At 36.8% G+C, this 12,284-nt stretch overlaps 1 protein-coding gene and 1 pseudogene across 4 annotated transcripts; both read left to right on the forward strand.

Moving 5' to 3' along the window:
• The first annotated feature begins 2,023 nt into the window (after positions 1 to 2,023).
• Positions 2,024 to 6,335, forward strand: LOC149569247 (uncharacterized). Of its 4 annotated transcripts, none has more exons than XM_089821996.1 (5): positions 2,024 to 2,345; positions 2,572 to 2,750; positions 2,936 to 3,106; positions 3,243 to 3,435; positions 3,931 to 6,335. In XM_089821996.1, exons 3-5 carry the CDS (start codon positions 3,087 to 3,089, stop codon positions 5,818 to 5,820), a joined length of 2,103 nt encoding a protein of 700 aa, XP_089678122.1. In that variant the 5' UTR covers positions 2,024 to 2,345; positions 2,572 to 2,750; positions 2,936 to 3,086; the 3' UTR covers positions 5,821 to 6,335. The 4 variants fall into 4 exon arrangements, with proteins under 4 accessions (XP_089678122.1, XP_089678120.1, XP_089678123.1 ...); XM_089821994.1 differs by having other exon boundaries at positions 2,047 to 2,345; positions 2,518 to 2,750; XM_089821997.1 differs by lacking the exon at positions 2,572 to 2,750 and having other exon boundaries at positions 2,069 to 2,345.
• Positions 6,336 to 10,034: 3,699 nt separating this feature from the next.
• LOC149569248 (ammonium transporter 1 member 1-like) lies at positions 10,035 to 11,934 on the forward strand (annotated as a pseudogene).
• Positions 11,935 to 12,284: the final 350 nt, after the last annotated feature.

Raw genomic sequence — 12,284 nt, forward strand, 5'->3', positions numbered from 1 at the left:
AACAACAAGGTAACATGAACATGAAACCAAACATAAAAACTAAATAAGGGAGATGAGAATTTCCTACCTTCACAAAGAGGTAATGGCAATGAACAAGTTTGAGTAGAGTATCCCTTTCCTTCCTTCAAGCTTCAAGAAATCTTCTCTAAATGTAGAGATTGGGTAACAACCAACTAGTCCAAGAAAGGCCTCTAAATAAGCCTCCAACTCAACCACCCAAAAGGAGCAATAACTATTTCCACCCACTAGCAACTCTAGAAACTCCTAACTCAACCTACACTATGGTTAAACCCTAAGTGGAGATGAGGTGAGGTAACTCAAGATAATCATGATCAATTTTCGCACAAAGGCAAAAATGGACTTTTTGGGTGACCTCAAAAGTCAAAAAAAGGGGCTTAGGGGTTGGAAAAGACCCCTAACCCATACCCATACACATTAGTTAGAATAATAACATGTTTTAAAGCCTTAGGAAAGAGGTTTAGAGTCAAATAAAAACTAGGAATAAAATAGGTCCAACTCACTACTCTAACTTGCAAATAAGCACTAATCCGGATTAAGGGATGACTAACCTTGATTAAGAACCAAAAAGAGAAACTGACACTAACTTAAACCAACTTGGTCCAAAGGTTAAACAATTAACCCTAAACAGCAGACCGAAGCACATAAACATTTTACGAATGTCAAGCGACACTGAAAGAACATAATTACGAACATTAACATTCGCTGAACAAAGAAGATGCATACATACATCTCACAATACAATACGTGAATTACGAACAACAAAGTTTTCAAACTTAGCACATGGAGATCAGTTCTGTTCTTCCGTAGGGTTTCTCGGCTAAATATCTGCACACTCATTTCACACATCAGTAGTCTCGAAAAATCACATGTACATAATGTATACGTATTCAGAAATTCACATAAATTAAAACATACATCAATAAGGGTTTCCTTATCCTACTTAATTCTTAATCATTTAAAATCTCTTAAATCAAAGTCTCGATCCTACATGTACTGATTTCATCAACATACATATACATGAAACATTAAATGACAATCATCAAATATATCGGAAAATAATATTACACAATATGAAATAATAAAATATGTTCGAAGCATCAGATAATGTCTCGACATCTCGAGTCGTGAATATCAAAAAATAATAGTAATGCATCACTATGCTACGATGGGTCAGGGCGAGGCCTCACATATTTATATTATTAGACATTTTAAATCACACACATAGATGCAACCAAACTTTAGACGTAGTAACTCAAATCAATTTCAAATTTGCGAATTAAGTTTATGCCCACACATACATGCCGATCACTACATACAAATGTGATATCTCATAGTAAATAAGTTTGATGCAAAAATCTAAACACAACCAAACTCACAAATTCTTGGAAACAAGTTTAATGAGAGTTACAAATATAAAGACAAGTAATTTTATGACCACATAGACAATAATGTTTCTGGAAAACATGACCCTTTTCTTTAAAGCACATACATTGAACTTTAGACATAGAAACTCAAATCTATTTCAGATTTGTGCATTGAACTTATGTCCAAAACCACATATCAATTATACCATTTACAAATGTGACACCTCCTTAGAAACAAGTTTAATGAGAGTTACAAATATAAAGACAAGTAGTTTTATGACCACATAGAGAATAATGTTTTTGACAATCTCAAAAGTAAATTCAATTTATTCAATAAAATCAATGTTTATTACCTTTTGAGGGAGTGGGGCTAATCAATACTGTTAGAAGCCCGAGAGGGGTAGTATAAACGGGCATTAATTTTAATCTAAAAGCCCAGAAAGGAAGACAAGAAGGTAATCTTGACTGTTCCAACTTAGTCCACCGTACTACTAAAAGAAATTTTAAATTTCTACTCCAAAAAAAGTTACTAGAAGTAGGAGAAATTGCCATATTTAGCCGTGCTTTTAAAGTAGTAGAGTTTGAGGCACCTATCCTACCCCCACTAAATATAGTTGGTGACAGACCAGATATCTACTCCCATTAAAAAAGCTATAAAAACAAGACCTGCACACATGTCCGTGATAGGATAATAACACGAAATCACATGTCCGTGATAAGAATAATTACGTGAAATTCAAACGATTTGTTGTATTCTCAATTAATTATTCAAACAATCGGGGAGAGGAGCGGCATGAATGAAATTCAAATTGTCGATAATGAAACCCTAAAGAACCTATAATTTGTTGTATAAGCGAAAGGCATTTGTTGCGTGGAGGGGGTCCAGGAATGCACATTTTTCCAATGGATTTTTGCTAGTTTGTCATACTCTGCAAGCTTTTTTACAGCCTTTTTGTCCAAGTAAGTATGAAAGAGACAAAAATAAATCTATGCCATCGGTATTATCTGTTTGCTTTGAATGCATGCAAATGACATTTTTTTAGCTGAGTGTAGAGTGGGGTTTTTCTTTGGGAGTAGTGATAAATCCGTCATCTGCGCGCCTCTGAACTTGTTTTTTCTTTGGTGGAAATAGACCGCAGATCGAATCGCATTGGTGAGCTCTTTTGTTTTGGGTTTTTCCTCGCAGATTCTGCAGGTGCTCTGGTTCTTTTGCTTTTATTTGTGGCTAAAGGAGCAGAAAACACGTTCGTGGTAGTTATAAATGGTGTGCCGTGAGAAAATGGAGCAGAAAAATGTGTGCGCTTGAATGTAGGAGAAGTATTGTGGCTAGGAGGGGCGAAATCCTGTATTTGTGTTTTAGACGAGGTTTTGACTGCGTTTTCTGTACATTGATTGTCTGTTTTGGTTGTTTTTACTGTTTTGTTCGGTTAACTAGATATTTTCTGTTGAAGCCGTAAAGATCGAGCTAATCTTTTGCTGTTATGCTTTTAATGCATTGAGTTATGCAAATCTGAGCATTAATGCCAAATTTTTGTGTACATTTGCTGCAGATTATGTGGTGAAGGACTCTCAGTGATAATGTCTGCTGTGTAGTTTTAAGTAGTGCAAATAGAGGTTTTTTTTTTTTGCTTGAGTGAATCTGTGGGCTGTGGTCTTGGGTGTTCCTTCCGTTTGGTTTGAGAACGCTGCTCGTTTTCGAAAATGCAGTCGCAGAAGTCAAGGTTTGGCAGTTATAGCTTCATTTTGTAGCTTCTTTTATATTTTGAGCCCTCTGGTTTTGGATCTTTAGAAATGGACTAGAAAAATGTGCATTTTCGGTGTCTGAGGTTGCTGCATTTTTGTTTTGTTGTGAAACAGAGGCGGTTCTTCTTCCGGCGTGTCTCCGGCCACGCCCAGATATGCTCGGCCAGTGAAAAGCACGGCTTCAGATTCGGACAGCGGAGCCACTCCTCCTCGCAATGGCAGCAGGGTACAGCTTGATAGAAGCCCCAGGTCCAGCCCCAAGCCTAAAATCCCCGAGCATAAGTCACCAAGAAGTCCTCTATCTGAGGTTTTTATCTGTCTTCTTTACTCATTTAGTTTTGATACAGGCATTTCATTTTAGCTTTTAGTTTTCATCAAGATTTACAAAGAAACGAGTTTTAATTATTTTTTAATTTTAAATTTTTTTTCAATTTTTCGCTTGAGATTTTAGCATGGACTTGTTTATTGAATCTTAGTCACGAAAGAATCATGTCTGTGGATTATTACGTCAGATACTTTCTGTCTAACTGAGGTTTTTTCTTCTAGAAATCATTTTCCCGATAGTTTTTGAGGAGACATTAGTTTTTGACTTTCTCAAAATTTTCATTTAAGACTCAATTCTTTACGGATTCTCTTATACAGAACTCTTATTTTCGGTGATAGTTTGCCCCCCTTTCATTTTAGATTGTTTAGTTATTTTGTGTTGTCGCTCTGATTTTTCATTGAGCATTTTCAGTTTTTGGTTTGGGAACCTATAGAGTACAATTTATATTTGCCCTGAGATTTGGCCTCTCAATGGCAGAAACGCGGAACTAAGGTATCTGAGCTTCAGCAACAGCTTGCAGAGGTTCAAGAAGAGCTGAAGAAGACAAAGGAACAGCTAGTCGCAGGTGAAACTGAAAGGGCACAAGCATTGATGGTCCAGGAAGAGTTAAATAAGACTAAGGAACAGCTCGTAGCAGCAGAAGCTGTAAGTGCGCAAGCCTTGGAGTCGCTCCAAGAGGCGAAAAAGGTTAGTGAAGAAACTGCTTCAAAGCTTGAAGAATCTGAGAAGAGAGCTCAAGAGATTTCTGAGAATGGATCGGCTCGGCTCGTTGAGCTGCAGCAGGCTTATGAGGAGGCTTCAAAGGAGAGAGAACTGGCATGGCAGTCCCGGCTTGAAGCTGTGGAAAGACAAAACTCGATGGATGTGGCTGCCTTGATGTCGACTACCCAAGAGCTTCAGAGGGTCAAGCAAGAGCTGAGCTTAGCCATAGATTCGAGAACCCTGACCATTGCTCAGGTCGAGCAGGCCAATGTGGAAATCGACAGCTTAAAACTTGAGATTGCTAATCTGAGAATGCCCGAGCCAAATTTGTCCGACGCACATGCACATTTGGAGAATCTGAGATCCGAGTTGAAAGACGCAAGAGCTTCAGAGGCTAGGGCTATCATGGCAGCTCGCGATGCCAACATCAATCTGGAGGAAGCCGGGATGAAGATGAATGTTGCTAAAGCAGATGAGAATAAAGCAATAGAGTCGTTAAGACAAATGAGTGCAGAGCTTGTAGAAGCCAACAATGGTCTAAAAAATGCAAAATGCGAGGTGGGTGCTCTAACAGAGGCAGTGCAGTACTTGAAGGCTGAGCATGAGAAAGCTAGAGTAGAGCTGCTTGAAGCAGAGAAGAGGGAAGCTGAAGGAGAAGAAAGGACTAAGAAGGCTTTGGAAAGCCTTGAATTTGACCTCCACCAAGCTACAGCAGAAACTGGGCATCTTAAGATTGAGCTTCAGGATGCTTATGAGGACGCACGGATGGCCAAATTTGAAGCTGAACAAATAAAAGCTCTGTTGGAAGTCACAGAATCCAATTTTCAGGCAAAGCTCAGCGAGGTCAGAGCTGAGGCAGAGCACGATAAAGAAGCAGGTATGAGAGCTAAAATGGATGCTGAGGAGTATGCAGCTCTTTCCAATGAAAGAGAGTGTAAGTTGATGGAGGCTTTGAGAGAAACAGGAGCTAAAGCAAATGAAACAAAAGAAGAATTAGAAAAGATTAAGTTGGAAGTCGCAGATCTGAAGGCCTCTTTGATGGATAAAGAGACAGAATTACAAAATATACTGGAGGAAAATGAGACTCTAAAATCTAATGAGACTGCAATGCTTGAGAAAATTGCGCATTTGGAGAAAACACTTGCTATGGCCGATAAATCTGAACCATCAGAAGCTAATCATGTTGCATTGGATGAAGGAGCCCAAGGCGGAGGAGATGATCCTGCAAATGAAAAACTGTCAGAGGCCCTGAAAGCAGCTGCGAGTGCTAATGCTAGAGAGAAGGAAGCCTTGGAAAAGCTAAGGGTTTGTGAATTGGAGCTGGAAAACAGTAGCCAGAGAGCAAACAGATCAGTAGAGCAGCTTGAGGCTGCACAGGCTGCAAACCTGTCCATGGAAGCAGATATGAAAAGGTTAAGGATACAAACTGAACAATGGAAGAAGGCAGCCGATGCAGCTGCAACTGTTCTGGCTGCTGCCCACAATGGGGACCTGAATGGTAAAGTAGTGGAGAGATCAGCCTCATTGTTATCAGATTCTGATGTACTTAACATGAGATTCTCATCTCCCATGAAGGATGAATTTGATGGCTCACCAAACTCGAAGAAGAAGAAAGCCATGCTGAAGAAAATCGGGGATCTGTGGAAGAAACGTGGTCAGAAGTGAGGCTCCTTAGCCTTAACCTCAGCAATGTCAGGCATGTCTGTGTCGACATAGAGCTTGTTGGCTTGCTTTAGTGGCATATGTATTCTGATTGCAAAATGGAAACAGTAACAGCCTTTTAGTTCACTATACTATTTTTGCTGGAAGTACCATCTGATATTTACAGTATTATTAGCTTCCCCGCTAGAGGCATGATCATCCTCGAACAGAATCATTGCCACTGCAAAGTCTTATAATATATGGCGTAAATTTTTGCAATGATTTGCAAATGCACTGTACATAGACCTATTTTCTTGAGTATGTCTTGATGAAGCTTATACTGTGAGTAAGTATTTGGTGATGCAGTGAGGGCAGCCTTGGGCCCTGCTCTCCTCTATCTGGCATCATGTCCTCTGAATTGATCTGAATTTGCAGAACTGGTTTAATTATAGCTGTAACTATCTCTAAATTAGTAGTTCAAGGACAATGTATGTTGTTTCCTTTTTATTAATTAACAAAATCTTCAGTTTACCTGATGATGGAAAGAGTACTAATGTTTTTTTGTGATTTATTCTCCTGGATGGAAACTGAGATGGAAATGCAGGCTTCATTGGGATGATGTTGGTGAGGTCTTTCTCTTGTGCAGACTTTGACCAATATATTTTTCAAGTGAAAGAGGTGTGTAAGGCTTATTTGCAATAAGGTCATTTCTATTGCTATTCTTTTCTGGATTTGATTGATGCAAAAAAAAGTTACACAATTGGATTCAGAAAAGAATAGCAATTGATTTCATGGATTGTGGAAATCTACCTACTCTTAAGGTCATTTATAGCTGTTGGTTCTGCCTGACTCTTGCATTTCTTGGCCACTTTGCCAAGTAAGATAAGCTCAGTTGAGCTCAAACTAAGGCAACTACTAAATGTAGGTTAATGTTTGAGCTCTGAGCCTCACTAAGCTTGAAATCAATACGCTTCCATTAATAATTGGCAGTGAATGAGGTTAAATAATCTAGTTTTTTTCCGATATTTGTTAGAATGGTAACAATCAACGCTTGATAATTGTTCACATCTGTCACACATGACATCTCTTGGTAGTGTATGATCCCATACCCTCTATCTGATCCTATGGCAGTTATAAAGACCAGGGCCATATGTTTAAGCTGATTGGGGCAAACTGTGAGTGCTTTTCTCATCCATTTGACTTGTCATTATAATCTCTGTGCCAAACATTATAAGTAGCATTTGATCTGTCAGGATTGGATCTCATTATACAGGCAACGTGCATATCATTACCAGAAGACTGTCTCAAGTTTTGTCTTACACAGTTTTCCAGAAGCCCTTACCATCGTCATTCTGTGGATTGAAATCTTAAAAATACACTATTCAATGATGTTTATAATAATTTTCAGTTTGCAAGTTTGAAAACCTCAGTAGAAATACTTAGAAATGCTGGACCGGAAGTGGCGTTAGTTGATTTGTAGAGAGAAAACATTAATTAAAGAGAAAATAGACAACAGTGTTACTTTCATTGATTGTTAACTGCAAAAAGCTGAAGCATGCGAGTTGCGTGTATTTCCAGACGACACTTGGTCAGACTTCTTTGCATGCAATGAACTGATAGAGAATTGATTATGAAAATCTATTGTTTTACGGACCTATACTGGCCCATCTCCCGCAATTGCAAATCATGCGCCTAGGAAGTTACACTTCAAGGGTGTTAAAATATGTTTCTAGGTTCTTAAAATACACCTATAATCTCTGTTCTTGTCCAACCTGGTTTCACCTAGGACAAATTTTTGTCGCGAGAGTCCTAAAATCATTAAAATAGTTGAGCGACAAAAGCTGAAGCATGTTTTTTCACAAGGTTTTTCACCTGTGGGGCTAGGGAAAATAGTCCTTATGAAATGTCTCAAAGCTAAAATAAAAAAATAAAAAATGACCTACTATTAGTAGGTACGCGACTCCTTATTAGAGGTATCTATGACATCTACTCTCTCATGATTATTGGATCTCTAATAGTTATTGGGTCTCTTCCTCTATAGAACAAAGGGTGGGACCTCAACATTTCACAACTCAATTAAGCTAGTTTAATTTTAGTAATTAAAAATTATTTATCAATTGAATAAAGTTATGGAATCATTTGTGCATTAGCAAAAGATTAAATGTGAAATTGTAATAACTCCAATTGGTTTGACATTTCGTCAAACACTTAGGCAAGCAATCTCACAATTGATATCATTTATCATCAAACTTATAATTGAAACAAATAAATGCAATAAACTTGAAACTTTGTCCACTAACAATTCATGGAGTCTCTTAATTAAACAGTAAGAAGGATTGAAACAATTCGATGTAATGCAAAACTTTCTAAATTTCGAAGTTTGATTGCAACCAATGTTCACCAAAACTAGCACTTAATAATCACAATTTGTTGCAATCACACACAACCACCAATGAAAGGCTTCTTAATTTGTAATTGAGTTTCAAAACCACTCCCAACACAAATAGATTCAAACCCTATCGACTATAGAATTCCAACCATCATGAACACCAACTTCTCATAAATAGTATGCCACAATAAAGAAGTAACAACTGCAATATCTTAGCTGCAATTGCATAGATAAATCAAGGAGAATCAATCTCCAGGCAAGATCACCAAACCCTTATACCTCAACAAGGGCAAAGAAAAAACTACTTCCAAATTCTTCACAGGCAACAAAAGTAAATAATTAATAAGATGTTTTCCCCCATCAAATGAGCTCATATTTATAATCTCCAAATGACACAGTTTCTCAAATGCAACTTCATTTAATAAGCTTTTTCTCAACACAACATTAAAATATAACAAAGTGTCACATAATATAATTATTAATTACTTTTGACTCTCAAAAATGACCTTTTCCACCATAACAAGGGCAAAGAAAAACAACTTAGAAATTTTTCACAAACAACAAAAGCAAATAATTAATAAGCTATTTTTTCCATCAAATGGGCTCATATTTATAATCTCCAAATGACACAGTTTTCCAAATGCAACTTCACTTAATAAGTTTCTTCAACACAACATTAAAATATAACGAGTGCCACATAATATAATTATTAATTACTTTTGACTCTTAAAAATGACCTTTTCCACCATAACATAATATTTTGACACACAAGGCCATTGTTTCTTGTGCCCATGATTTAAAACTTTTCATTTCAGGTCTAACGAGCTATGATACCGAGGTGATCAATATAAAACACCAACAAAAATAACAACTTCAACATATATTGATGAATAATAATAATAATTCCCCTGTCTTGCAAAAACAATTGAAGAAGCGTCAGAATCAAAATTTGACAACACTAGAGTGATCTTGATGAAGAAAGACAATAAATGAATCTAACAAGGTGACTTACTATAAATAGATGCCCCCTCCAAGTTTCTTGGAGCCTAAACCAGAAGCCCAAAATAAAAATCGAGAGAATCACATAACTCTTCTAACTCAATTGAGCTCATTGAAACCAACAATTTGACTTACTAAAGTTCCTTAAATGGAGCCAAAACACACCATAGGTTGTTGGAAAGCCTATAACCCCACAATTGAGACCCTCAAATCCCATTGTCAGCTCATGAGGGTCATAGTGGTGAATTGACCAAGCTAACTGTAGGAACTTACTAAAAATGACGACACTGCAAATTTTTTGATGTCATTGTAAATGGGTGATATGATATTATATTTTTGACAATATTTTGAAATGAACACTTTTTAGCCTGTTATGCACATGAAGAATCTTATAATGTAGGTCTTTACTACCTCAAAGTCAGAACAATGGTTATAAGCATTTAAGTTATAAAAAGATAATAAAAATCATTAAAATATGAAAACTTAAGATAAACTAAATTAAATATAATAACAATTATAAAATTCCTGTTATAGAAATTATGTATCCAACCTTCATCTAAATCTGTATGAAAGGATGTTTCAAGGGAATGCATATGAAACATGCACAATTACATTCAAGCAATGATCAAGAAGAGAGGGTTTTTAGTTTTTATAGACCAAAAAGTGCACAAATATAACACCTTTTTAAATTTACTTTAGTTATTTTGGATTAATAATTAGCCAATAGGCTATTATAGGTGGGCATATTAGCCCAAACTTGTCCAACAATGAAAACTGCTTACCACTCAATGCTAAAAACCACCCCTTAATTTCTCTATTTAGTTATGATGATTTGTGATACACAAATCAAATGAAATCTCTGATCAATTCAAAATTGAACTATGACTATGACTATTTTCTATACGAATGGGCCTTCACCATAGCTGTCGCAAGCATAACATTGGGGTTCATTGTAGAGCGCATGCAATTGATCATAGCCTACCTCATCTATAGCTTAGCCTTAACAAAATTTATTTATCCAATTGTTTCTCAATGGGTCTAGTTGTTAAACGATTGGCTCAACGTGATCAATAGCGATTTTAGCTCTTCAATTTTGGTGTCTACAATTTTTCTAGAGGTGACATTGTTCATCTAGTGGCTAGAATTGCAAGTCTTTGTGGGGCTTTGATTGAAGGCCCACAAATTGGGCAGTTTGACCAGGAGGGAAAATTGGTCGCATTCTGCAGTCACAGTGCTAGTCTTGTTGTTCTGGGCGAATTTGTGTAATGGGTTGGATGCTATGGATTCAATCTTAGGTCATTCATCACTATTCTTGTGCCCTACAATGTAGGTGGATTTGAGGGGTAATGGAGTGTGATTGGGCACACTATAGTTACACCAACTCTCGTTGGTTGTTTTGTGGTGTTAACGACTCTTTTTGGGTGAAGATCACTTTCTAGGCATTGGAATGTTCTCGATGTCTAAAATGGCTTGTTGGGCTGTTTCACTGCCATAATGTTGGTTGTTTAGTTTTTGAGCCTTGGGTTGCGATTATTTGTAGGTTTGTATACGCTTGGGTTTTGATCTTCTACAACTAATTGGCCGTGAAGTTTAAATATGGTGATCCCCTTGAGGCAGCTCAGCTCCATGGTGGGTGTGGATCTAGAAGATTATATTTATTACTTTGTTTGTGAAAAAAACATTTTTAGGAGATGTGATCATGACACAGTATGGTCGAATATAAGGTAATGGATCTATACCATTTCTATTCTGATGAAAGTTTTTCAATGCTTGTAAAAGGTTGAAGCCATATTCATAAACCAAGTTTGAGCTCCTATTTCCTTCGTAGTTCCTTCTCACACCAAAATTATTTTTCCCATGTTTTCCCCCTATCATTCCACTCACCATAAAAACAAAAGCATCTATCTTTTCTCTTTTCTTGATTTTTTGTTTATGGTGTATAATTGGGTTAAACTTTTGATAGATTAACCTTGGACCTCCTCTAATATGTGGAAAGTAAAGACTAAGGTTGAGTTCTTCAGTCATTTCAGCCTTCCTCATGTTTATGCTCTCTATCCATTTGTGTCTATCTCTTCATCTATAGCTCAAGGAGTTGATAAACCAACAAATATGTAGCGTAATAATATTTGGGGGTAACCTACAATATACCTAATGGTTTTTTCCCCAAATTCAATACGAGTTATGGCTTTAGGGTATAATTGTTGAAGGTGATAATGACATTGTTTGGTTTGATAATTGTATTGCATATCAAGCTTTATGTATTCTCAAGTTGACATTGTTGAAAATTTGAATGGCAGGATTTGGCACAGGTAGGGAGGTGAAGATGGGATGCCCACTTGCACTTTCACCATTTTTCCTAGGGTTGAAGACCTTCACATTGGATACGCTGCAACTAATTGATCTTCAATTCCAATTTCAATTCTATTACTCAACCCCATGTATGCCATTGAATTCCTTTCTCTAATTTCAACCGTATATCTAATTCTTTTGAATTGAAAGACTGATGTGGGTGCTCGATGCATTTCCTGTGGTATTATGAAATTTCTAGGGCTTATGGATTATTCATGGGTGATTGGAATAGACTTCTTGCAGTGCATGTTATTGATATTTTGGTTATAGTTGGGTGGGTGAGTGCTAGCATGGAGCCTTTGTTTTATGTCTTTCACAATTTTGGATTGCTTAGGATTTCAATCGAGTATGATGTTGTTGGAATGGATCTCACCAAGCATGGTGGTATTGCTCACATTTAAACAATGATAAATAACTATAGCTGACTTATGTAGCCGGTCTGCTGATAATTCACCATCAAGGAGTTTTGAGATAATAGTGATAAATTTATCATATGTCTTCCCAACTTTAGTTAGTGTTGCATTACAAAATAAGGCAAACTTAGATGCATGTTGCCAAAGTAATAATATTGAATAAATAGAATGAAAATAAAATATTGGACTTTCTTGTAGATAAAATCCATAATTTAATATTACTTTTTAGGGGACAAACATGATTGTTGGTTCAGTGATCAAGGTGGAAGAGATCTGTAGTACCCTATGTGTAGAGAAATAAAGTCTCCTTAGATATGATCTACAACACAATCTAGTCG

This window comes from Cupressus sempervirens, chromosome 3, assembly GCF_028749045.1.
Source record: "Cupressus sempervirens isolate cs-2001-9-10 chromosome 3, ASM2874904v1, whole genome shotgun sequence".
NCBI lineage: Eukaryota > Viridiplantae > Streptophyta > Pinopsida > Cupressales > Cupressaceae > Cupressus > Cupressus sempervirens.

Bases quoted from the DNA above. Each gene is read 5' to 3' on its own strand.
- LOC149569247 (XM_089821996.1), top strand. From the start codon at position 3,087: ATGCAGTCGCAGAAGTCAAG. The intron at 3,107-3,242 runs GTTTGGCAGTTA...GTTGTGAAACAG, and splicing joins ATGCAGTCGCAGAAGTCAAG to AGGCGGTTCTTCTTCCGGCG. The intron at 3,436-3,930 runs GTTTTTATCTGT...TCTCAATGGCAG, and splicing joins CAAGAAGTCCTCTATCTGAG to AAACGCGGAACTAAGGTATC.